Genomic DNA, 27238 nt, shown 5'->3' on the forward strand with positions numbered 1-27238 from the left:
TGGATGGAGTCCAGAGACAGGTGCAGAGATTCATCCCTGGCATTGTGCTGAGCAAGAATGAAGAAAATACTAATGTGATTTAGTACAATTTCATATAATGTACGCGAGTTTGTAGACATTGCAGAAAACAGTACATGGCTTCATTTTATCTGCAAAGTGGGGTCAGGCCATTTGAAAATAACATAGTACCTCAACCATGTGCTTTAGAAACCCAGAAGAGTTGGTCCTTGACGTAGCCCAGTTGAGGCTTAGTTGCTTCGGGCACAGCAGGTTACCCAACTGATTGAATGACCCCGTTTATCAGCTTTTCCACAGATTCCTCACATAATTTAATTAATGAGCAACATATAGTAGTTAATGCAATTGAAACAAAAGTTTCTTGCATGGTCCATCCTTTTTCTTTTTTTATTTCATCATAATGAATAGTCCACAAAAAATACAGAGCACGTCCTACGTACCTATCATGTACTAGGTACTGCGTATACAATGATGAGTGAAATAAGTTTGAAAGGTACAGTCTAGACTGCAGCACTCCTCCCACATTATTGGCTTTTAATGCAAAGCCACATAGAGAAGCCCAGTCGGCATCCCCCAGCCACAGTCCTATGAAATCCCATTTTGCTCCAAGGGGTGGGCAAAATTGCCAAGTTACCGTATGTACAAATGCTTCTCTGCACTATAGAGCATTAATAAGCTTATAAATTAAATTTGGCATTCAATAAGTCTTGAATCAGTAAGTTCAACAGCTAGCCAAATGGAGAAGTGAAAGTCTAACCAACCTGCCAACACTTGGGTATGATCTTCCAGTACCTGTTGGTAAAATGATAAAAATAAATAAGCAAATAATAAATATAATAATAACTAAAATATAAAAAGAAATAATAAGCAATTATAACACACTCTGTGACTCCACACAGGATTCCCTTTATCCATAATAGCTCCACACACAGAACCCACACAAAGAGAATGAAGAATTGGCTCCATTGTACTTAGAATTGTATATTTGTTTTTTGTTTTTTGGGTTTTTTTCTAGTTTTAGCTTTTAAGATGCCACAAGTATCTCTTTCCTGATGGATTATCCAAAGTTAAAATGAAATTTATTATGTATCTTATACAACTCATACCAAAACATCTATACTTGTTCTAAGATTAAATATAACATGTTGGAACAAAATGCCATGAGTATATGAAAACTGAGAGTTACAAGGGAAGTGGTTTGGCAAACTTAGTGTAGTTACAAGTACTCCTCCAGTTCCCTATCTTCAAGGACCACTTTTTAAAAAGGCACAAAAACAAGAAGTTCACAGGATGTCTTTTGTAAAACCTGCCATATCTCAGAAGTCATCCAGACCTTCTTTTAAAAAATAAATCTACAAATTCCACATGCCATATGAAAGTCTAACTTTTCCCTAGAAGATAGCCAGTATCAATTCCAGTTCAAAATCAAACTTGCAAAAAGCCCTCTATTGCTAGAAACCCATTTGCATAGATCACCAAACTACAGCCTCAGGAGATCAATGGATTGTTCAGTTTCAAAGATTAAAGTGTGAAACGGAATTAATTTCACATATAAACAGCAGTTTTTAAGAAGATCTTTTAATACATTTTCTTTTTTTTTTCTTTTTTCAACGTTTATTTTATTTTTGGGACAGAGAGAGACAGAGCATGAACGGGGGAGGGGCAGAGAGAGAGGGAGACACAGAATCGGAAACAGGCTCAAGGCTCTGAGCCATCAGCCCAGAGCCTGACGCGGGGCTCGAACTCAGGGACCACGAGATCGGGACCTGGCTGAAGTCGGACGCTTAACCGACTGCGCCATCCAGGCGCCCCTAAGAAGATCTTTTAAAGTGAAAGACGGAAAGAGAGCATAGTGTTATATATTGTTATTTTACTAAGGTATGTAACCACCTTGAGGGAAACGATCTGAAGGAATATAATGTGCAATAGTTCAATTACAAAAAAAAGGAAGAATATCGTGTATTACTTAAGCAGAGCAGGAAAGATTAAAAATAAACATGTATTTTAAAAAATCACAGAACTAATACTTGATTTTACACATTGAAAATTTTAAAAACAAACTTTGTAACTACATAATCAATTATTTTAATTGAGATTCCAGCAATATAGATTGTATTTCTTGTTTCTTTTCTTAGATGATAAAAAAAGTCACCTTCTCAGATCATACATAGTTTCACGTTAGAAAAGTTGGAGATGGGGAAATATGGGGAATAAACGTTACTGTCTCTGTGGTTCTGCTCAAAATGTGTTGCGATGCCATAAGGATCAGTACAGGAGACAATGATTGATGTCCTCATAAACTCATACCTGCTTTAAAGGCTGGGTTAAAAATATGCTTGGCAATATGAAACTTGCTACACAGTTCCTTATACAGTTTCAGTTTTATCCATATTAAAACCAAAGGAATTTTAAGAAAGGAATTTTCTTGTGTTAATGCTATTAATTAAAAATGAGCATTTTATTTTTTAAGAAATTAAAATCCTGGAAGAAAACAAGGAATTGGAAAATGCTTTGAAAAATATCCAGCTGCCTAAAGAAGAAATTAAGAAACTTGAAGTGGATGAAATTAGTAAGATCTTATAAAAATTTCTCATTTACAAATATGAAGCTGAACACTTATCTTGCTTTTAAAAAAAAATTACAGGGTAAATATTATAGTCCAAACACTACCATATTAAAATAACTTAATTCAAGCAATCTTACTACTATAATAGAGTTTCACAGAATGTCTTTAATATGTTTGTAAATAGAGTTGATCTGATACTTTTCTATAGCTCCACTTCAACCCTGATATTTTTTAAAAGTTTATCTGATTTTAATTTTAGTACGTGTGCTTCTAGATAAACAATAACTCAAGATTTCTAGTAATTTATAAATTTGACAAAAATACACAGTAAAAATCAACTTAAAACATATGCTCGATTCTTCACAATTAACTAGTTATAAATTTATTTTATGTTATATTGTAATTAAAGAAAATAAATAATGACATATAGTGGAATAAAGATTTTTCTTTTTTTCCCAAGCTTTATGGTACAAGATGATTCTTCCTCCTCAATTTGACAGATCAAAGAAGTATCCCTTGCTAATTCAAGTGTATGTAATATTTTCTTTGGTGTAAAAACTATTTACTGAAAATATGTTAAATTAAATACACATTTATGAGATAGAATGAACCATTCTCCTTGGTAACAGTTCCTATTGATGCTGTTTTTATATATTCCTCAACTAATCAGAGTAAATAAAATATGGCTATTTAAAATAGAATGAGGAAGTTTGGGGATTTTAGATGGACTGGCTTGCATTTGCTGTCTTGAATTTCCTTTGTATGGCAAATTGCCGAATGTGTCAGAATACCTTTGAGATAGAGAAATTGCAGCCAAAAAATATTGTAAATCATCTTAATGTCTTATGTAAGTGAGTTAGAAATGAAATAAGGGAATGGAATACATTTAGTGGAATCACACCCAAAATCAGTGCTGACCTACACACAATTTGCTTAAAACACCATGCATTTTTTTTAGTATATCTTATGCCTGCTTTTAGCAAGTGGCAGGTGGCAGAAATGACGAAAAACCCACACATATTCCTTGAAATGCCAACCCTAGATGTATCCGTTTTGGGGAATAGGAGAGGCTGTGTCCCAAAACAACTTCCTTGTAGCAAACCTCTGGGAAAAGCCTGGTCCTCTCTTGATTTTGAGCCAGTTCTAATGCCACTGTTATTGAAATTTTATCATACAAATGTACTGGAAATACTAAAGGCAATTCTTAGCTACGATGAGAAGTTGAGTTTTACAAAGGAATCCAAGGTTCTTTTTTTTTTTTTTTCCTTTAGGTATGGTGGTCCTTGTAGTCAGAGCGTAAGGTCTGTATTCGCTATTAGTTGGATTTCTTATCTTGCAAGTAAGGAAGGGATAGTCATTGCCTTGGTGGATGGCCGAGGAACAGCCTTCCAAGGTGACAAACTCCTGTATGCAGTGTATCGAAAGCTGGGTGTTTATGAAGTTGAGGACCAGATCACAGCTGTCAGGTGAGCACCTCATTCAAACAGAAACTGGCGTGCAACAAAAGTCATGCAATCACTGTCGGGTTTCTCCATCTTTCATGATTTAATTCTTTTTGTCTGTTTTCCTAACTTCCTCTCAAGTTAACATTAATCTTAAAGAGATATTTTTGCCCAATATGAGAAAAAAAATAATGATAGACAAGAGCTAATAAATGTGTAGAAACAAGATTTATAGTGATAAATGACAAATACTCTCAGTGTTTCAGTCGTTCTGATATCCTTTCGTTGATTCACATGGCTCACAACTAGAAAAAAAAAATTGTGTAACTCTAGGGATGGTCTATAGGAAACCAAACATCTGAATTTGCTCAAGCATTATGGATTCTATCTCATAGACTTAGAAATGTCTCAAGATTTCCTCAACACCCTACACTTACAGATACTAAGCATTCTTTTGTAATTAAGCTAGCTGTGAAGTTTAGCTGTGTTAGCATGAAAGTGTTTTCCTGTTTTCATTTGACAAAACATACATTTTACGTAATACAAATTATATTATGAAAACATTCATGGGGAAGGCAGACCCATAACCTGAGTCCTTCCCAACCACATTCTCAACCATAATTTGCGTCTCCATCATCTTTTCTGAAACAAATAGAATATAGGCATCAAAATTGCTGTTTATTTGTAAACACTGTGCAGGATGCTTCAGGATATTTCTCTATAGTTGCTGGGTTTCTGTTATTATGTTGTGAGTATGTGAAGTCAGAGAACAGTAGTTTATAAATGTAAAAGCCAACACAGGCCAATTGCACCCTTAGTTGTGGATATATATGTGTGTGTAACGGCTTAAGGTCAGACATTGTTGCAGAACAAAGAGCAATTTAGAAAATTCATTAGCACATTCCTCTTATCATCTTAATGTCACTGATAGTTACTGATTTCAATATAGCATACACAATGAAGATTGTATTTAACAGCAAGGAGGTGGGCCCAGACAACACTTTTCTGTGTTTTTGTCTCTAATCAAAGCAGAAGAGTTTAGACTCACAAGTAATTATTTTTAAAAATAGAAAAGTAATCATAACCCATATGTTTTCAAATTTTCCTTCCATTCTGTGAACAGTAATATACACACACTTCTATAACACAAAATATTCAATTAAAAACAGTCTATTTGAATAAAATCTGACAAACGAATAAGTAGATTATTAAATAACACTATGAAATCTCTAGGTGTCATTCACACCTCATTTCTAGGAGGCTCCATCTTTCTTGCTAATCCAGATTATTTGGCCTGTCTGCTATTAACCTATTTAGGATAATCTTCTGCCCGATGGAGAGACACAGAAGAGATAGCTCAAAGAAAAATCCACCACGAGATCAGTTTCTCACATATGAACGCCATTGTGGAAATATGAACACCATTGTCAGTATTATAGACCTAATTCTTTAAGGATTATTATTTTTTTTTGGCACTGCAGGTCACATCTATTTTTATTTAAACCATGCAATAAACATCAAGGGTACGCAATCCTGGGACCACATCAAAAGACAGATGTAGATTATACCTCATTCGTAATTCAGTTACATCTTTTCCAAAGTTCGTAGCGCTAAACAGTGGTTTGTTCTGGCATTGGTTGAAAACCAAACTTAACAGAAGCAGCTCATCATCCCAATCTACCAATAACAACAAAGTGCATCATTATGTGTTTTGCACTTATTTACCACCAAAATTGCAGCATTTGTATTTAAGAATACCTCAAGAAACAGAGCAGATAGCTTCTTATCGTGTTTCTTGGATGAAATGAAAATCTAAACCTGAATCCCATGTACAGGCCTTAGCTAAAATTGTTATTTCTGCTGTTCAATATATAGGACATGAAGCCACAAATTGTACCAATTTTCACAATAATATAAATGTCTTTGGCATTTAGAATTGAAGATAGACCAGAGGCAGTTATTGGCTACCTTTACCTTCTCTGAGCCATTTTTAGGATGGAATCTAAAGAAAGTCTTCCTGCTATAGAGCAGGCATATGTTCACTCATTTGCTCAGCCATTCAACAACAGATCAAATATTAATGTATGCCATTGCAATCCACTCTGTATAAAACTGTGCAATTTTTATAATCTCTACTTTCAGTGCACTTACAATCTTTGTAAAATGGATAAACCCCTGGCACTCTGAAGGGACAGCATTGCCATTAGATGGAACTTTTACTAAACACCCTAGTGAACAAGGGGAGGCTGTGTGGCCCGTGCACAGCATGTATGCAACAGTGGAGATGCCAGTTGAGGCTGGTCTGGCTTTTCTTGAAAGCGCCATTCTGCAAAAGTGAAAGGGAAGCCTTGGAACCGGATGCTTTGAGAAAACAAAAGCTAAAAAGGATAGATTTATAATGATGATCCTGGGAATAATTCAACCGCATGTCTGCCAAGAAGTGTTTTAGGAATCAGACACTGAATGTCTGACATGGGAATTGGGATTGTAATCCCTTTATGGTAGCCCTCAAATTACCTTCCCACGAAAGAATGAAATTTATCCCCTTCAATCTCATATAGAATGCAATCTGGGCAAACTGTAAGAGACTCTTAAATACAGAGAACAAACTGAGGGTTGATGGGGGGAGGGCAGTGGGAGAGAGGCGAAAATGGGTGATGGGCATTGAGGAGGGCACTTGTTGGGATGAGCACTGGGTGTTGTATGTAAGCAATGAACCACAGGAATCTACCCCCAAAACCAAGAGCACACTATACACACTGTATGTTAGCCAGTTTGACAATAAATTATATTTAAAAAAATAAAAACTAAATAAAATGCAATCTGACTAAAATTTTTACATACCAAAAGAAAATCATGTGTACCTATTTGGAAATGAGAGTAAATGCTAGAGTCAATAAATAGATTTAAACAAAGCAAAGCAGTGTTAAAAAAAAAAAAGCCACACAAGCTCACTACTTTGACTACACAAAAGAGAATGCTTCCAAGGAGATGTTTGTGAGGTCAAAGCACACATGAAACTGAGACCTGCTTTCCCCAGACTTCTCTGCAAATGGTACTTACATAGGTCCCACAAAACTTCGTTAGTTATAGGATCAGTTCTACTAATTTGGGGTATATTTGGCACTTTTGGCATTCCCACAGTTTAAAATTTTTATATAACTTGAAGGTTAGTGGTGAGAAAAATCTATCATACTGTTATACCTGGCATCAACAAGAACATTTCCAAAATAGGATAATAATTGATCCCTAGGGTTCCAAATTGACCTTTAGAATAGGGTCATTTTTATGAGAGAAAAGTTGTGAAGTTCAGTTTAGCCTCCAAAATGCTTTTTCATTTGTTCCTAACATGTTTCTTCATTTAACCACATCATCAACAGTATTTCTGATAACTGTCTTTGGAAGCGCTTCAGAATTTGGAGGTAAATTTTATAGAGCTTTGGTGGCCTTAAAGTGCTCGGGTTATCTAGCTAACCTTTAACCTAGTCCTGCCACATTAAGTGTTAATGTTTCATTTCCATGTTAACTATTGCACTATCATTTCCTGTAAATGTCATCCTTTCGGAATAAACCGAGGAAGGGAGCTGTTAAGAATTTCCTGCTCCCATGTATCACCTGCTATTTGCTTTTACCCCAGATGCAAGGCAATATGATTGCTAGCTTCCGGGAGATCATAAAATCGAAATTGATTTTATGGCTCAGAACCGTCTTCCAGCACGAGTGGCAAGATTCTTTTTTTTTTTTTTTTTTTTTTTTAACAAAGAGAGCGAACCTTCTCTTCTTTCATTTGGTTTGTGAAGTTTGTGGAAGAATTGCCGAAATGCCACAGTTTGCTGCACATTTTCTCTGTTTTATTATGAACAGCATCCACACAGGTAGCAACTTCCCGTTTGCTGCTGCATTTCTTCCCCGTAGACTCCTCAGTGTCCCTCAGAATCGGTGTAGGGTAAGCTGTGACTGACGGGGCTTCTTCCCATCTGTTTGTCCCGGGCATTTGCCCAACTCCTCTGTGCATTGGAAACGTGCATGTTGAATCAATGCAACGAGCAAAATGGTTGCTGTGAAATCCCCTTAAGAAACTCCATTATTCAACTAATGAAACCTCTACATCTTACTTCCAGAGAAAAATGACAAAGGACATTAACATAACTATAGGGAACAAAAAAAAATGGTCTTTTTCTGGCGCTGCGTGTGCCACTTCGTTCTCCTCGCCTTCCCATTACTGTTGCATCCGGGTCTCTGCAATGGCTCATCCAGTTTGCTATTTTCTTCCACTGCTCCTGCTTCTCTGAGAGTTCCTGGAGTTCTTATCAAACCATCCCCCAAATAAATCACAATTGCTCTAGAACACCAATCCTCAAGGGGGCATGGGATAAATTAGCCTAAAATATTCCCATTTTCGCACCGACTTTGCAAAGTTATATTTCTGAAGGCTTCCCATGACTTTTATTTAAAAGTTGTCCTTCAGCACGGTCTCTTACTCCTAAGAAGACATTTATTTTCAAAATAGTTTTCAAACGATGGCTCTTCTGTGATGAAACGCAAACGAATTATGACCATATCCTAAAAGATACATACATATCCATGCTGTGACAAACCGAGGGTTCCTAAGTATGGAATGGGAGAGGGATGGATATTTTTTTTGCAGATGAAAGCTACCGAAAATGAGATGGCCATTATCATTAACATCTAAGCATTTAACACTGATAAAATTTAAGGCAACAACAATGAAAATCTTTTTTTCCAAAATCTGAGGATTTGGATACTTGGTCCTAGTTATGGTGCTAGTATTTCTTGTGTTACTGTAAGACTAGGTCTTGACCTCTCTGAGTCTGCAGTAACTCACTCCCGCAATTAGGATACTAGACTTTCAGCCCGGAAAGTAAGACTCAATAGATGTACAGTAGAGCCTAAAGGATCCTTTTTATGCTTTGCAGAAAACATGATCATATTCTTTTAATTATTTGTAAGTGCAGCATTATTATGCATGTGTTTAAACAAAGAAAATGAAGCGTTTCTATTAAATCTTTGGATTAAATATGCTTGTGTAATGAAGTAAATGTCATGTGTACACACTTAAAATTCTAAAAATTTGTTTCTTTTATTTTAGAAAATTCATAGAAATGGGTTTCATTGATGAAAAAAGAATAGCCATATGGGGCTGGGTGAGTTGTTTTATATGTTTTATGCCTGTTATTCAGTTCAGCAATCATAATTTTCTAAAGTGTTCGCTTATAAGGTTTCTCATGAAATGTTAATGTTGCAACATAATTTAATCTGTCAATGGAAACAGTCAGTTTGGGTAATCTAGGCTTCAAAGTGGTGGCTTTAAGTGTTCCTTTTTCCCAATCATTTAATTTCTTTCTTGTGTAGCAAATTAACTCATAATTGATACATTTTTACTTAATTTTTTGGTATTAGATTACAGTATCCTGAATTGAACTATGTTCATCAAAGGTTTCATTTCCTTTGTTATTTTGGAGTTAATAAAGATCTTTTAGAGTTCATAATTTCATTTTTTTAATGAAAAACTAAGCTAACATTTGCAATTATAGGAACTTTTAGAACACAAATTCCCTAGTACCTAGCCTATCCCAGTCATATCTTGGCTGTTTTGATTCTTTTTTTTTTTTTTTGGTAATCAAATTATTTTACCAGACCTAACATTAATTTGTGCTAACTGGAGAGGAGTATAATTTAGTTTCTGAGTTATAGGTCATGGAGATAACTGCCCACGTTTGAGGAGCTGTGCAGGTTCTCAAAATACACATTAAAAGGAAGAGGCAAAACTTCCCAATCATGGGCAATGAAGTCACTGGAAAGTTTAGAGAAATATTGGAAAGAGTTTAGATTTGCCCATTATAAATTATGATAATTACCCTTCAAAGAAGATTTCCTGTTTCACTTTTTGGTCTGAATTTGTACATTTGCAAGTCAATTTGCAGCCGTTTGTGCTTGGGTTGTTTTTCTTGGCTGTTTTCTCTGAGAGCGGCCTGCACAAGATGGAGGGAATGAAACCCAATATTGAAGGGAATCTGCAGGCTCCGACTCAGCTCTCAGCTCAGTGACCAGATGAAGAGCTGTTATGAATTTGTGGAAAGTTGTTACTTCAAGCCATTTGGTCCTTCTTAAAACTATCAAATGTTAAATATCTAAACAGAATGGAATTCAAATGGGTGGAAATAAATGAAATATTTTTATAGTGAAATATTTCAGATAAAATCTCTCCATCCATTTTTATGAAATTTCCTAAAGTAAATTTTCAAAAGATTCAAATTTCACGCGGAACACTTCCATGTAATCATTACCATTTCTCTTACACTTTTACTTTGCTTTTACTGCAAGCTCTGAAATAATCAGAAAGTGGAATTTTTAATTTCATTTCTACAACATCCTGGTATTAGTTTGGTAGAGAACCATCTATGTGGGATGATTTAAAGAACCCACTCATCACCTCAAAATACATCCATATCAGTCTGAAATTCTTCAATAAGGGATTCTCACGATGTCTGTGCAAATGCTTCTAGAAGAAGTAGTATATTAGGTCCCCTTTATTGCTTACTTTCCAACATGGCAGTAATTGCAAGCTAAACCCTGAGAACATGCGCGGAAGAGGGAAATAAGTGAACTGCCACCGGATGCAACGCATGAGCAACCCCTGAATCAGCAGGGCCCAGAAGATCCTGAAGGAGAAAGACCTTAATACTATACTGTTATTTATCAATTAGTTAAGAGTTATTTAACCCATCCATCCGATCACTGGTTCATGCGTTCTTTCATGCATGTAGTACATTTTTATTGGATCTCAATTAGGTCTTATATTAGGTTCTTTAGAAGATAAAAAGATGAATAAGTTATAGCCCTGGCCCTCTGTTAGATAAAACAGAGAGCAAAAAAGCAATTGCTCAGCAACATTCCAAGTGTTAAGACAGACACAACTTACCGCGGAGAATACCAGGGAGAAGACTGGTTAATTCTGGCTATGAGAGCTAAGGGAAGATTCAGAAATGAGGTAGTGAAGATAGGTTAGTAGTGGGTCATGCCAGAGAATGGAGACAACATTGCCAGGGTCCAAAGGTAGCAATGAGTAGGGCACAGTTGGTCTGGATGCCTGAAACTTCAGAAGTGTAATCCATACATACTAAAGAAGGTGTAGGAAATTAGTTTGGATAGATAGGTAGCCAGATAACAGGAGGGCTTTTAGACTGCATAGAGAAGAATAGGCTCTCTCCATGGCTTTGCAGACATTTCTCTTATTTTTCTATGTCTCCATCATCATTACACTCCATTCATTTTTTAAAAAATGTTGGTGATTTTCAGGATCTGACCTTGGCTCTCATTGTTTTTCACTTCCTTGGTGACACCCAGGTAATTTCAAAAATGGTGATGACAGTCAGATCCCTGCCACTAGCCCCCACCTCTCTTCTCAGCTCCACATTTCAAATGCTCACTGGTCATCTATCCCAAATCAATGTCTTACAAGAGGCTCAGGCTTAACTCACACAAGCTAAACTTGTTATAGTCTACTTAAAACAAGTCCTCATCTTTATTAAAGGACCTCACCACACACCTAGTCACCCAAATAGTAAGTTCAGAGCTATTTGCAACTTCTCCTGCTCCCCAGCTCCAACACTCCAGTGGTTAGTAAGATCTATCAGTTCTACCTTCAAACATTTAAATCTGTTCTCGTCATCCCCACAGCCAGTGCTTTAGTCCAAGTTTCTTCATATGTAATTTAGATAAGACCTTCTCAAACTTTAGCTTACATAAGCATCACCTGAAGAACTTATTGAAACACGTTCTAGGGCCCTACCACCAGAGATTCTGATTCAGTATTCCCTGGGGAGGCCCGAGGATTTGCATTTCCCACAAGATCACAAGTGATGCTGATTCCTCTGGTCCAAGGACCATGGGTTGCGTAGTTCAGTTGCCTCTGAACTAGCCTTCCTGCTTTGACCTCACAAGCTGCAATGTTGCTAATGAAGTTATTGTTCCCAAACAGGAATTTACCATGTTGCTTTTCTGCTTATATGCTTGTACATTTTCTAATGTACACATCAACCTTGACCTGGTGCCCAAATATATTTCCTAGCATGCAAAGCCCATGACAAGCTGGCTGAAACCTCCTTTTCCAGCCTCATCTCTTTCCACTTTTCCCCATGCCTTATGAATAATTTGACTCATGTCTGTGCTTCCTCACTCCCATGTTTTTGTGAATCCTGCTCCTTGTACCTGCAATGTGTCTATCTTCTTCCATCCCCCTCCTCTTCCTCTGAAATGGAAAACTCACTTATTCTTTAAAACCCAACTCAGACATGACTTTCTTTGTCCTCCAATAGTTCTTTTTACTGCTCTTCTGGGAATTACCATGGTTTATCTTGTCTGTCTATTGGTTTCTCCCATGAAAATGTAAGCTCATCGAGGGAATGGACTTCATCTGTTTCTAGATTCGTTTCTCAAACGTTTGGCATAATACTTGGCTATCTCATATATCGATTATGTTGTTTAAACTAAATTTAATCCTAGAAGTCAGTGTCCCCCCACATGTATCTTATTAGTACCAAGGGATTTTTCAGGAAAAGTTTATCTGGTATAATAATTTGGTAAATTATAAAGTCTACATAATAGTGTGTGCTGGCTCTGTGAAGGAGAGATTTCGATTAACAGTATTACCAAAAAGTATTTGATTCCACGGATACTTTTTTGAGATGCGCTCTTGAAGTCAGTAGGGAATAGAATTGGTGTCTTAGGAAGATCCTCTTGGCTGCAGAGTGAAGGAAGATATGAGGTAGGAGAGGGAGTGAGCCAAGGAGCTAGGTGAGCAGTAATATGGGCAACCAATGCCCACGGCCTGAATTTAGGCAGCGAGGTATGAGGTGGGAAGAGGTTCAAGTGCTCTTTTCTAGTATAATAAGCAGGAGCCTGCAAGACACTGAAGACTGAAAAGAGGAAGATATTGAGAACGACCATGAGCATTGCTTAGCTATTATTGTGTTTCATATCAAGGAAGGAAATATCTGTTTGCATGAAGTGTTAGGCACCAGAGTGGTCTGAGAAACATACTGCAGCTAACCACATAAATTTTTGGTAGTCAGTGGGTGAATAAGATGAAAATCCTGCATTTCCCTCCATTATCCTGATTAAGAAGGGGAGAAGAGGCATTTTTATCTTACCCTTTTATTTTTCTGGCTCACACAAGTCAAAGTCCAAGAGCCCTGTTTTTAGTTTTATTAGATATCCACTGTGCACCCAACACTATGCCTAGGGAGTGTCTGTTATAACTGGTTCTTAACTAGGCAATTTTGTCCCTCAGGGGACATTTGGCAATGTCTGGAGTCACTTTTGGTTGTCACAACTGGGAGAGTGCTACTGGCATCTAGTGAGTAGGGGCCCAGAGATGCTGTTAAATATCTCACAATGTACAGGACAGCTCCCCACAAAAAAAGAATTACCCAGCCTAAAATGTCAGCAGTGCTGAGGTTGCAAAACACTGGTTTATTTGAAGAAAAATTGAAGTAATTATTCTGACAATTGAAGAGCAGCAGGGGTTTTGCCTAAATTATTAGAATAACAACCTCATTTATGGGCCTTGCTTTGTTAATATAGGCCTAGCCAGGTGGTGTTGAATAAGCATTAGTTCATGATTTAATCTTAGTTCCTTTCTCTTCCAGTGACTAATTATAAGCAATTTGAATTGCTATGTGCGATCAGCGATGTAAAAGTAGGACAAATGCACCTCTAATGAGACTACATTAGACTCCAAACTTAAAGTTCCCCAAAGAGGTTTGCCCTAGTGTAAGGACGGAGCGGAAAGTCATGGGTTGTAGAGGAAGGTGTCCTTGCTTTGAGTCCCGGCTCTGCTGTTTTATGACTCCAAGAGTCCTCTATGTTCACTCTGAACCTCAATTTCCTCATCATGAAATGCAGCCCTGATTTCCTCACCAAGTCACTGTGAAGATTAGCTGAGTTAATAGGAAAGTCATATATTCGTCAAATATTTAGTCTATTCCCTTCTGTGTTCCAGGCCCTATTCTCAGGGCTGGGGATACCTTTGGTCACAAGACAGATGAAAATGCCGACCTTTGTGGAGTTAGGAATGGTTGGGAAGAAAGACAGCAAGCAAGATAAATAAGTAAAATGAATAAGATGTTAAATGATAAAATGCCCTGGTGAAAACCAAGCCAAAACAAGAAAGGAGCATGAAGCAGGGTTGGTGCAATTATAGATGAGAAGGACGGGTGGGATTCTTTGAGTTAAGACTTGAAGTGGGGAGGAAGTGAGCCCTGCCCATATCCGGAGATATGTTCTAGGCAGTGTTCTAGGCAGAGTTCTAGAGTGTTCTAGGCAGAGGGCAGCAGCATTTGTGAAGGTCCTGGGACTAGATCATGCTTGGAGGCTCCAGAAAACATTAGGAGAGCCAACAAGCAGAGGGACATCTGAAGTGGGAGAAGGGAAGCAAAGTTGTGGGTCCTCAAAGAAGGTCACAACAGCCTTGGCCATACAAACATTAACTATCTATTATTATCGCCTGTAGGTAAAATGTTCCAATGTACATTATGGCTCACATAAAAGTGTTCTATAAACCCTTCAAAATTCTGTGCCCTTCTAAGAATGTTTTTAAAGATATCCTTCATTTAAACAAAATGGCAAGGCATCTAAGTGCAAAGGACAAAATTCTAGAATTCTCATGGCCAATCTGCTCCGTGGGTTCCTTTCTTGCGACAGCCACCCACTCTGCCTTGGAGCCCCACCCATGGGAGAGCAGAAAAAAGTCAACTCGGGTTTATTTTATTTCCTCTTCATTTCTACAATAGGAATAGCTTTTCTAAGCTGCCTGAGAATTTAAAGAACACCTACTTTTGTTGTGCTGCTGCTACACCAGTTTTGCTCTTACAAATTCCTAGAGACAATTTGTATTCATCCTGCAAACACGGAAATTTTATTTAGATACAGCATTATTATCTAATCACTGGGTAGATACAGATTCATAACTTGTAAGATTTCAAACAGAAATGTTCAAAACCCTTTTCACTATATAGAAGCGCCTTTGATTTCAAATCTTGTTTCATGCTATTTCAGCGGGACCCACTGTTGTTACTTGTAGTGAACACAGTTTTCCAATAAAACCACAAATGATAATATTTCTAACTCAGGCTTACTTTACTGTCTTTGAACCTGAAACTGAAAGAAAGAAGGAAAGAACTCCCGTGTCAGTAATAGTCATTGCTAACCTACTAATTAAAACAAGTCATTTTTATAAGTGAAAATTTTCACTTACCCAAAAGATTTTTAAACCCAATGTTCCTTCCATTTTTAAAATATATTTCCCCTATTAGAACATGTTTTAGTCTTCTTTAAAGAGGCCATGATATAATTGGAGATGCTTCTATTCTGTGTTTTGTAGCCAAGGGTCCTCCATAAAATTCTTCAGAACTGGAAACCTACAACTGTAAACTAGTCAAAGAATTCTTCCTTGAACTCATCAATTCAGCAAGATTGTTTAGCTTACCACCCTCCCCCCTCTCCCCCCCACCCCATACCATGTATTTCACAGGTTAAGAATAGACTCTTCCTGGGGCGCCTGGGTAGCTCAGTCAAGTTAAGCGGCTGAATATTGATTTCAACTCAGGTCATGATCTCACAGTTTGTGAGTTTGAGCCCCACGTCGGGCTCCAGGCTGAGAGTCTGGATCCTGCTTGGGATTCTCTCTCCTTCTCTCTCTACCATCCCCCTCTCAAAATAAATAACTAAGCTTTAAAAAAAAAAAAGAGAATAGACCCTTGCTACCGACCTGCCCTCACTACCATGTCGGTCTGTCTGTCTGCCTGTTGTCTCTCACTCTATAAATCTCTCCCACTCACTCTTTCACCCTCTTTCTAAAGACTGACTTTTCTGTGGCAAAGGGTGATAAGATCTGCTGATCTAAGGGAATAGCTCCCAGAGGCTTGTGGTTATAAGGTCCTAAGTACAAGACATATTACATTCCTAGTTGGAAAGTCCCACTGTTCTCTTGTGACTTGTGGGAACCTTCCTGTGTTGGGGCAAGAATATGCACTGAGAATCACTTCTTAATCTAACACACACATTTTGGAGGGCTCAGGACCCAGGGCACTGTTTAGTCCACATTCCCAGGAGAAGCATCTCTCTCAGGCATGTTTCTACCTTTGACTTCCAGGGAGAGATGCCACCTTATTGTGTTCTTTTCTTCAGTTTTAGGAAAAGGTTCAAATATCCAGGTGACACAGGCAGACATCTCCTGTTGTCAGGGTCACATTTGTGAACCATCTATTTGATTCCTTGGGGAAGAAACTTGATGAGAGTTAACCCTACTCCTGACGGTGTCATTTGTATCCCCTTTTGCATGTCTTTGTTCTTCCATTAAATTTGTGGGGGGCTATGTAAGACTTTACACTGGCTTTTCCTCCTTTGAGCTGCTTTGCCAGAAATCTTCCGAGCAGAATATATAACACTACATTATAACCAAATTCTGGCCATTTCTTCAATATCCAGAAGATTCATATGTCCTTCCCTTATTGTTCTATTATGAAAACAAATAAGTTAATACACAGATGTGAGTTCTGCCTCCTGGGACTTTCGCAAGCTGTGAGAAGTATCTCGCTTTTCCATTTGGGCAATAATCTGCTTTCTTTGTGCATTTCTTTCAAGTAAAATCCTGGTTTTGCTCTGGCAAGGTCTTCATTGGAAAAATATGGAGGAAAGAATTTTGGCAGAAAAATTACAATTATAAATATCTCTTAAACTGCCCCTGCCATGCTCTGATTAGCACACCAAGTATTTTTAGTTTACTAGGGGTGAAATTATGCTGTGTCAGGTGGAAGTCACTGCCAAGAGTGCAAGATAGACATTTAATCTACCCCATGCACATCCCCGGCGCCCATGAGTACTTATTGTGAGAGGAGTTGCTATAAAACTATCTTGGAGAGTTTCTGAAAGCAAATCTGGGACTGACTTGCAATGATGTCTCCACAGTCCTACGGAGGCTATGTTTCATCACTGGCCCTTGCTTCAGGAACCGGTCTTTTCAAATGTGGGATAGCAGTGGCTCCTGTCTCCAGCTGGGAATATTACGGTATGGAAACATTTCATAAATGTTGCTGCGAAAACATTTAACACATAATTACTCTATATTTGAGGTTGCTAGGAAAACAAATTATGCAGTAAAATTCACCCCAGCTTCACTGGGGAAAATATAATCTATAAACGAGGTTGTTTATATGATTCATTATAATCATGTTGCAGCAATCAAAGAAATCTTAAGAATGAGGAAGGACTCTTCTAAAACCCAGTATGTTAGTCTCTCCCCCAACACCTTGTGCCTCCTGCTAAACCAAACCTCTAGAACCAGAGCCAGCTCTTTGTTTTCACAGGCACACAGGTGCAGCAGGTCTGGCTTTCAAGCACATTGTATGCAAAGTTAGGCAGAGCCACTGCTGTTCACCTCCACACCACAGTTTGCAGCTGCCAGTTCCTTTGCTCCAGAAATCAAAACAAAACAAAACAAAATTTGTTGAGAAGTACACCTCCCGTGTGTGCCTATTTTTATGATTAACATTAACGCAGGATGATCAGTCGGAATTAACTCTAACAATTGAACAAAAATTAGCTTTCATCAGATCCTCGTCCCTGTGCTGGGATAGAAATGAAGCCACTATAACTTGGAGGGAATCTTTATTCAGAAAAAAAAAAAAGGTGTGTGTGTGTGTGTGTGTGTGTGTGTGTGTGTGTTGGGAGAGGAGGATTTGGGGGACACAGTTCCACCCCACATTAAGACACCAATAAAAGTACTAGAGGCGGCTGCATTTGTGATTTCTTTTAAAATATAATGAGGTCATCCCATAAGGTCCTCCCTAGCTCAACATTTCCACCCCCCCCCACCCTGCCCCCACTGAAGGGCTTTGGGTAGAAGAGAAAAAACTTAAGAGCATCCTTTCTCGTGTTAGCTGTTCCTGTTTCCTCCTTTGCTTCGCCAGCCCTACTGAGGCAAATTGCAGAGCAAATGAGTTGGGTGGAGCATTACAGTAAAGGAAAGCAAGAACCTTCCTCAGCAGCTCCACAGGGGAAAGTGGTGAGCAGTTCTCAAACTGAGGGGTCTTGCTGGTTAGTGAAATGAACCATTTCACATGCAAACAACATGTTCTTATGTGTTTTACAGCATCTATCTACACGGAGCGATTCATGGGCCTCCCAACAAAGGACGATAATCTCGAGCACTATAAAGTAAGCATGTTCTGTTTAATTTAGGTCATTAACTGAGTTCCAGTATGTGCCACATACTTTTGAAGCAGTCATTCAGAGTTTACACTTTTGCTGGGGCCCCAGGCAAATGCGATGATCTTTTGTTAGCTGCAAAACACCTCCCTAGAGAGAAATTTACTCTCTTTGGATTCTCTTCTTTCTTTCCCCATCCTCCCTTCCCTCACCTCCCTTTTCCCCATCGTGCTGCCCACCCCCAACCCCCACACAGCTTGAGCGGGCATCATCTATGCCTAAGGTCTCACTCATATGTAACATATGACACATAAACTTTCCGTTTTTCAAACTAGGAATCAGATGGAAGTAATGCAAATGATGATGAAAATGTGTTGCTCTGACTCTTAAATATTTATCAACCAAAGCAATACATAATTTCAGTATTGGTGCTAAGTCCATCGCACAATGATTTAGCTAGTTTTCTATTAGAACTTGCAGCAACTAAAATGTTAATTTTTCCTCTTTTCCAGAATTCAACTGTGATGGCAAGAGCAGAATATTTCAGAAATGTAGACTATCTTCTCATCCACGGAACAGCAGATGGTGAGGTTTAAGCAAGACTCTTACACATAAAAATACTGAGCCAACATCACTTTGTTTAAGAAACATTAAGCATCCTCCTATGCCTATGCTCAGGGTCAGTACCTAAGAGTCAGGGACATTTCCATAAACGAGTGTGATTACTCACTGCTGACAATGTCAACTGCATGACTAGATAATTGTCGGTGTTCATTTCCAGGCGGTACATTGTCACTCTGTGCTTTCTGGTATTTAGCAGCACTTTAACTCTCTCTCTTTGTTGCAGATAATGTGCACTTTCAAAACTCAGCACAGATTGCTAAAGCTCTGGTTAATGCACAAGTGGATTTCCAGGCAATGGTACACAATTTCGTTTTACTCATGTTCACGGCCTTAGACCCGTAAGCTAAAAGGAAGAATCTTATTTTTTGATTATAATTATTACTTTTTACTGAAACCTGGCAAACTGGCTGTAGGGTAGAGTGGGCAGAACATTAGCAGATGGGTCTCAGATCTTTCATGAACTCCCTGAAGGACACTAAGCAAGCCATGTCACCTCCGGGGATCCTAGTTGAGTCATATATGAAATAAAGGCATCCGTGAGATGAGCTGATCTTCTAGCTCGAAATCCAATAGTTCTGCGATCCTGCTTACATAAGTGTAGCTACATACTTAGAGTCCCCACAAAGGCCGGGAGACCCAAAGCAGCTAAAAGTCTCTGTTTACCCAGTAAGAAGCAATCATGGAATGTTACCAGAGGCTTCCGAGGCTCCCGGAAGTCAGGCGGCTCCGCTCAGAGAGCCCTTTCATCTGTGTGTTCTCAGCACCTGACACATGCTTGGCCCAGCACACGAGCTGGTGTTTTCACCGAGCGAAGGAATGAATGAGCTAGCTGTAAAATCAAGGTTGCATGAGGAATAGGAAATGACAGCAGAGAGAAAAGTAAGGTGAAAACCACGGCAAGGGAGACAACCCCTGACAGCTGTTTCCCCCCTTCGGTGAGCATAAGTTCCCCCTCACTTGCTTTTCCTGAATAAGAACCTAGAAAAGGAAACCCTCATTTTTGGAATTTTGGTTTTTAAAAATAATTTACAAAAGCGGACGTGAGGTTTTTCTGGTCTTTTTTATTGTGACCCTCCCCCCGCCAACATAAATTCACCTGATGAGTATATGGAGCATTCCATCACGACCACGATCTACCTTTATTCAGTGAAAACAATCATCTTACCAGCATCTCCCCAACAATGAAGTTTAAATTTATAATGCTGTCTCCCTGGGTGTTTTTAATGATACTATGTTTAACTCCTATAAAAGGTGTTTACAGTTATATGTGTTGTGGATTTCCTGCAGCAGACAGGAATTGGATTCAGAGGCTAAAAGCCTCGTGGAATTTTTGAGCTAGAAGGAGCCTCAGAGGAAATCAAATCCAACCTCCTCATTTTTCAAATGAAGAAACCAAGCTCCAGAGAAGCAAAGTAATAGACCCAACATACCAGCTCTGGAGCCCATGCCTGCCTCCGGATCCCCCCCGGGATGCTGGCCACTGTTAAAGCTCAGCCACCAAGATCTAAAATCTCAGCTTAAAGAATGTGAGAGAATAGTGAGGGTTAATAGAAGGCTTTCATACCTTCCTGTTCTAAATGCTTACGTGTAAGCTAGTTTAGTTATTTGAGCGTGCTTAAGTAGAATTTCAACCACAATATTAGAAAAATTACCAGGACCTGAGAGCATGAGTAAGTCAAAGCTAGATGCATCATGTGCCTGTGGTTGTAACAGAGGCTTCTGTCCTTTGTGTTTCAGTGGTACTCTGACCAGAACCATGGCATTTCCGGCCTGTCCACGAAGCACTTATACACCCACATGACCCACTTCCTAAAGCAGTGTTTTTCTTTGTCCGACTAAAAATGATGCAGACGCAAGCCTGTATCGCAGTCTGAACACTTCATATAAATGCCTCCGACCATTTGCTTGTTTTACTCTTTCTGCTGTTAAATCCTGGTACAAACAAACAAATGAATGATGTTCTAAAGGCTGGCAGAAAATTAGAACTCAGAAGTTCAACCTCCTAAAGATTGTTTACATTTTCTGGCACTCTGTGAAAGAAGAGGAAAGGCAACCATGCCTTTTGCTTTGGACACAGACAATGTTTCATCACCTGTTTATTTGCGGAAAATAATAAAGTCAGAAGTTAAAGTGCTATTATTTTGTCTGTGTGAATTAATTTCAGACTCCGATTTTATTACAGAAAAAAAAAATGCTTACACTAAGCAAGCGCATGAATAATATTAGGTGGTTATGGAAGAGAAGAACCCAAGAGTTTGGGATTTTTGTAATTAGAGTTCCAGATGCTGGAAAGAGTAGCTCAGGGTATGCAAAAGCATTGTTCAGAAATCAAGTTTGAGATGCATTCTGCAGAGTCATCCTGATGTTTACACTCTATGCTGTCCCTCCAAGAAATGTTTCTTACATTTCTCCCAAATTTCTTCAATGTGGCCAAAAGCATTTGACAAGGATAAAGTCTGAATTTTAAATTCAAGCTCCTTTTAATAAATGCTTCAAATTTGGAAACATTTCTATTTTGTATCTCTTTTAAGAATTAGTGATGCTAACTGCCTGCAGATTACTGAGCCACACAAAACTGAAACAGCAAAAAAATTAAATAAAATGGAGATTGACAGCCAGAAAGGAAAAGTGTTGTATCGATGAGATTTTTCTGGGGTTTGAATTCTACATTATCGAGCTCATTTTGAATAAAGAAAAAAAAAGCCATAATGCTTGCAATCGCGAAGGTGATACTCCACCAGTAACAGTCCCCATCAATTAGAAACTTATGGGAGGCTTCCATCACTGTGGTTGCCACAGAGTTAAAAAGATCCAGGTCACCGAAGATATTTCTTAAATGAATGTTGGAAGTGGCCATGAAGCCACTCCCTAGGGGACTTTTCATTGATGTGTTCCCTGGCACTAGATTGCTCTAGATGATTTCTCCCCACCTCTAGCTTGATTCTTCCTCATTGCAGGCAGAAGACCGTTGTCCCTTCTCTCATGTTCTATAACCAGAAGAACCAATCCAGGCATGGAGCATTACAGCAGGAAGGGGCCTCAGACCATAGACCACAGACTCTTCTAGAATTGTCACATATTTCTTTGTCCAGCTCCCTCTCCACTACTGCTTTCTGAAATCATGTCTCCCACGCAGGCCACATAGAGCCACCTCACCTTTCAGGAAGGGGTGCTTTGTCACGGGGCTTGGGTAACACCCACACAGATTCAGAATGGGCCATCGCCCCTCCTCCCCACATCTATGCAACTGCTGATGCCCTGCGGGGCAGAGAGAAGCTATTACCTCCCCATTTTGTTCTGCGTGGAACAGCCTCCGAAGCAAGCCAAGATTTCCTCGTAATATTCTCATCATCCATTCTCCCCAACTGGGAGAAAAGAATAAGCAACGGTTCTTTCCTGATACCCTATCAAGGAAGACAACAGAGCAAGAGCAAAGAATAAGAAAATCTCGTTCCTTCAATGTCTTTTCTGCCTTTGTGGAATTTGCAAAGCTGTAATTTAATATCAACATGCAGTAAGTGGTCTCCCACCTCACGCCTTTGTCCCCACTGCCACAGAGGCCACTTCTAAAAGACAAACCGAACTGTGTCATTATTCCAGGTGGAAGCCTCCAGTATTCTCCACGGTCTACAAAATAATATTGTAGATATTAAATGTAGAATATTTCCCTCATCACAGAAAGTGCTATTGGATGATGCTATCCTCGGAATCTTCACAGACCATATCTGGGAACATAGCATATGGTGGAAGCTCACTGATTGATAAATGAACGAATGCCTCTGTGTTCACGGAAGATTCATTTTTCTCCATCACTGTTGCTAAAGCCTTCCCTGACCTCCTCAGGTAGGGTCATCCAGGTGCTCCTCAGGACATTCAGCATATGTTTATGTATTCATTCATTCATTCAACAAGTATTTGTTGAGTCTATCTGTATACCAGTCACTGTGCAAGACTTTAAGGATACAGTGAAGAGCAAGGCAGTAATTTGCGAGGCAGGTGTTTTGTTTTTGTTTTGTTTTTAATGTTCACATTTTATACAGCTTTACTAGATTCTTCTTTTGGGGTAGAAGATAAAAGATACATAAATTACCAAAGGGAAAGATTTAATAGGAAATACCAAACCAAAAGGGAAAATTAAAAACATCTTTCCTTTTCTATTTGTAGGAAGCGAATTGTAGTAATAATTATCCTTTGACCACATTTTATTCCTATATATGAGATTTGGGGAGGAGGGTGTCCCAACACCCTAACTAATGCTGCAAACTATCATCATGCTTCATAGATCACAAACTTGAGATTTTCATTCATCCATTCGACAGATATAATTGCAAGCCACTGTTTTAGGTACTAAAGTTGACCCTCCACCTCCCCAAAATGCATGCATATTAAACAAAATGCAGGCTTATGGGCAAAACCTAAAGCCTTATAAAGGTGAAAAATGAATGTAACTACAATGCAAGTTCAAATGATATCAGTGCTATAGGGGTGGGATTCTAACATGTGTAAGAAGGAAACCGTAAAAAATTTCATCATCTCAAAATGACCTCAAATGTTAGCCCTCCAATGCTAGCCTTAGAGCTATTTTAAAAGGTTTCAAAATTCTAGGTGACTATCTCATATATCCTGACGTGAATGAGAAAGAACTAGTAAGAAAATGGGTATTTTGTTAAATTTAACATAAATGAGGGAACTTGCATTGAGGTTTAGAAAAAAAAATATTAAGTCTACCCAAAAGCATAAAATGTATGAATTATTTCCTTCCAGAAACACTTTTTGAATACTTATGCTTTGCATGGCAGTACTCTAGGTACTGTAGGGCTTACAAAGAGGAATGTATGTACAATTTCTCCATTTCTAGACTGTTTCAGTAAAGGCGACTTAACGAATCTGATTTTCCCAACATTTGAGCATTTTTCAGAAACTGACAGATCTTTATGCAAATGTTGTTGCCAAGCTGTTTGTAATGGTGAAATTATACTTTGACAGTAACTCTTTAAAATATATTAAACCCAGCTAAGGTTTTTTTGGAAATGTTGCCAATTAAGTGACTTTAATGAGCTTCTTGATGGTAATGTAATTAAAATTCAGATGTTCTAATTGTAAAAAAAAAAAAAAATTACAGTTCTGGGAAAGTTAACAGTAAAATAAGCAAATGTAAAATGAATTAGGACTAATTTAAATGGTGATTATGTGGTCTTCTGGGAAGATTTTACCAAAACAATGCTTTCAATTATGCTGTTTGTAAAGAAGAAAGAAGACACCTAACAGATATTTTAAATTTATCCAATAAAGCGGAGATTTTGAGTTTATCCAATAAAACAGATTAAAAAATTCTGATCATGGTGAATCATTCTCAGCCGTGAAAGAATTGCTAAAACACCCCCTTGGCATTATGGACAGGCACCTTGACAATCTGAAGTAGAATGTGTAATTCAGGGAGAAGTAAGTGATTGGACCTTCCCAAGCTATTCATGGGGAAAACGTTCTGGCTCCTAGCAAAAGTCTCTAATGGCCACCTGCTCTGATTATTGCCATGCAATACTAACATGCTGGTCACAAACTCTTCTTTTTGACACACAGGTAATATATTTGGCAAGCTAGAGCAGCATAATCTCACCCTATTGGCCTCCAATTAATACTCCATTACTTACTCTACCCATTTAAAAAATTGCTTTGACAGAATGTGTTTTAACAAATATTTGTTGGTACAGCCTTACATACCTTGTTCTATGGTTTTACAGAATCTGTAACCTGTGAATAAGAAAGAGCAGCAATCTACCAAAGGGCATGCCACCATGGTTTGACAACTCATCCTCCTTCTTTCATAAGTAATGTCCATTGGCAAGCAAAGACAGGAGCATCGTTGCTAGCCATTAATTATTAGGGGCAGGAATTTTTCTCACTGCTACAGAGGGTGAATTTTTGAAATGAATGTCTTAATGAAACATTTAAGATGATATATAAATCATTCATATGTTAAAATCTACTATCGATTCACACATATTCAGTTTGCTAATTGAAACATCCTTTCCAATATTCATGAACACAATCGAAATTTTAGATCTGTCATAGAATTTGCTTATATCACATCAGCATTAAGCTAAATTTTCAGTTTTGAGAGGTGATAAAAAGCAATGATGCTTTAATATACGTAAGCACTTCATATGGTGAAAGGAAATAATGCCGCTGTCTGAAGATAAAAGTAATACTTTGCAGTGTTACAAATTCCTTCCTATCAAATAAAACACAAGGTAGCTCATATGTCAGTTCTTTGAAATATAATGTGTTCATTATAACTTATTTTAGAGATAGTGGGCTTTAATAGGTAAGTGCACAGATATAAAAGTAGATTACGCGGTTTGCATCCCAACTCAGTAACATATTCGCTGTGTAACGTTGCTCAGTTTTCACGAGTTCTTTCTGCTTTGGTATCCTTATACATGAAGTTCCAGGGTAATAATAGTTCCTACCCCGTAGGGTTGCTTGGAGGTTTAACTTAGTTGTTATTCGTAGAGCTAACAGCGTCTGACATACAGTAAGCGTTCTGTTAGAGTTTGCTAGATACATAAGGTAAACCACTTTGTAGTTGGCATTTTCAATAAATTAATTTTAAAGGAATTAATAGTCTGATCTTTATTGCAGCATTATTTGTAATAGCCAAATTATGGGAGCACACCAAATGTTCACTGACTGATAAATGGATAAAGATGTGGTGTGTGTAATGGAATATTACTCAACCATAAAAATGGATGAAATCTTGCCATTTGCAACACCATGGATGGATCTAGAGGCTATAATCCTAACTGAAGTAAGTCAGTCAGGAAAAGACAAATACCGTATGATTTCACTTATATGTGGAATTTAAGAAACAAATAAAAGAAAAAAGGAAAAAGAGACAAACCAAAAAACAGACTCTTAAATATGGAGAACAAACTGATGGTTACCAGAGGGGAGGTGGGTGGGGGTACGGAGGAAATAGGTGAAGGGGATTAAGAGTACATTTATCATGATGAACACGGAGTAGTGTATGGATTTGTTGAATCACTCAATTGTATACCTGAAACTAATTAAATTAATAGTCTAAATAAGAAGCCAATAGTTTCTTTTCCATATCAGTGAATTTATTATAAGTGTGGGAATAACCAGTCCCTTATAAAGGAATCTCTATATTTTCTGAAACAGTGTGACCCATGAGGAATAACTAATGTAGAAATCATGAATGTCCAAGGAAGTTCATCGACTTTGGCACTTTCTCTTGAATGAGTCATTCAACCCCATATCTCAATACCTATCTGAGTATTTGCAAGCAGTGGCAAATACTATTGAATATTTGCCCGCAGTGATGGAAACACTGTTGGAGAAGACCTACAGCCTGGGAAAAATGCAGTTGAAAGACATGAACAGTTTGTTTACCCAGGCTTCAGGCACAGCCCCAAAGCACCACACAGACCTTCCACTCTGGTCCTATCTCTACCATGCTCCCATCATCATCCAAACTCCAGCCCCATGAGTCTCCTTTTCTATTTTTTTTTCTTTTTCTTTTTCTTTTCCTTTTCTTTCTTTATTTTTTTTTTAAATCCAACCTCATTTCTGTTTCAGGGACTGGAATGTGGTTTTCTCATATTTTCACGTGGCTGTGTCCTTGTCACCTAGGTCTCAGCTCAGGTAACGTCACCTTAGAGAGAATCTCTCTCATCACTGGATTTAATGTTGCTTCTCCCATAACCAGAGATTTCTAACTACATTATCTAAATTTGCTTTCTTGATAGCACTTATTAGCATCAGAAATTATTTTATTTATGTAAGTTCTCCTCTGGTACGAATTTCTCTCATTTGAATATAAGCTCCCTTTGAGCAGTGACTCTGTCCTTTTACCTCTCTGTATCCAGGGCCTAGACAGCCCTAGAATAAGGTAGAAGGAGCTTCGTAAATATTTGCTGAATGTATCCCCATATTCTGTGGATGGGAGGGCCCGTGAAACTAGGATCCTTTTGTGTGACCTCACAGTGGAAACAGATCACATCCTTTCAGGAACTTAGCATGTGAGAGGTACTTGCTGTTTCCCCCTCAAAGTGAAGAGAAAGTAAAATCCCTGAGCATCGAGTGGTCCAGAAGAATGAGATTAGGAAGAATCTGAACCTTACCCAGAGATTCTGAAAGAGGGTGGTCTATGAAACAATAATAATGTGGGTCAGGAAATGGAAGCACAGTCCACTGACTGCCCTACCCCTGATATCACTGCTTCTAGATCAATCACCAAGACACTGCAGACTAAGGAAATTTGACACAAAATCTTCAGACTAGAAAAAGTCAAATAATTCTCTGGAATGCTATCGATTACTCTAGGAGCTTCTTTTTA

General features: G+C 38.3%; 1 protein-coding gene across 2 annotated transcripts in view; it reads left to right on the forward strand.

The window, feature by feature from the left end:
- FAP (fibroblast activation protein alpha) overlaps window positions 1–21007 on the forward strand; it is a 74151-nt gene extending 53144 nt beyond the window's left edge. For both annotated transcript variants that reach the window (XM_047873850.1, XM_047873851.1), the window contains 9 exons: window positions 2489–2587; window positions 3045–3114; window positions 3856–4050; window positions 9137–9191; window positions 17017–17116; window positions 18200–18264; window positions 18768–18840; window positions 19103–19176; window positions 20617–21007. In XM_047873850.1, the coding sequence (XP_047729806.1) occupies window positions 2489–2587; window positions 3045–3114; window positions 3856–4050; window positions 9137–9191; window positions 17017–17116; window positions 18200–18264; window positions 18768–18840; window positions 19103–19176; window positions 20617–20718 (833 nt within the window). In that variant the 3' untranslated portion in view covers window positions 20719–21007. The remainder of the gene's footprint in view (window positions 1–2488; window positions 2588–3044; window positions 3115–3855; window positions 4051–9136; window positions 9192–17016; window positions 17117–18199; window positions 18265–18767; window positions 18841–19102; window positions 19177–20616) is intronic.
- The last annotated feature ends 6231 nt before the right edge of the window (window positions 21008–27238 follow it).

The sequence above is a fragment of the Prionailurus viverrinus genome, chromosome C1, assembly GCF_022837055.1.
Source record: "Prionailurus viverrinus isolate Anna chromosome C1, UM_Priviv_1.0, whole genome shotgun sequence".
NCBI lineage: Eukaryota > Metazoa > Chordata > Mammalia > Carnivora > Felidae > Prionailurus > Prionailurus viverrinus.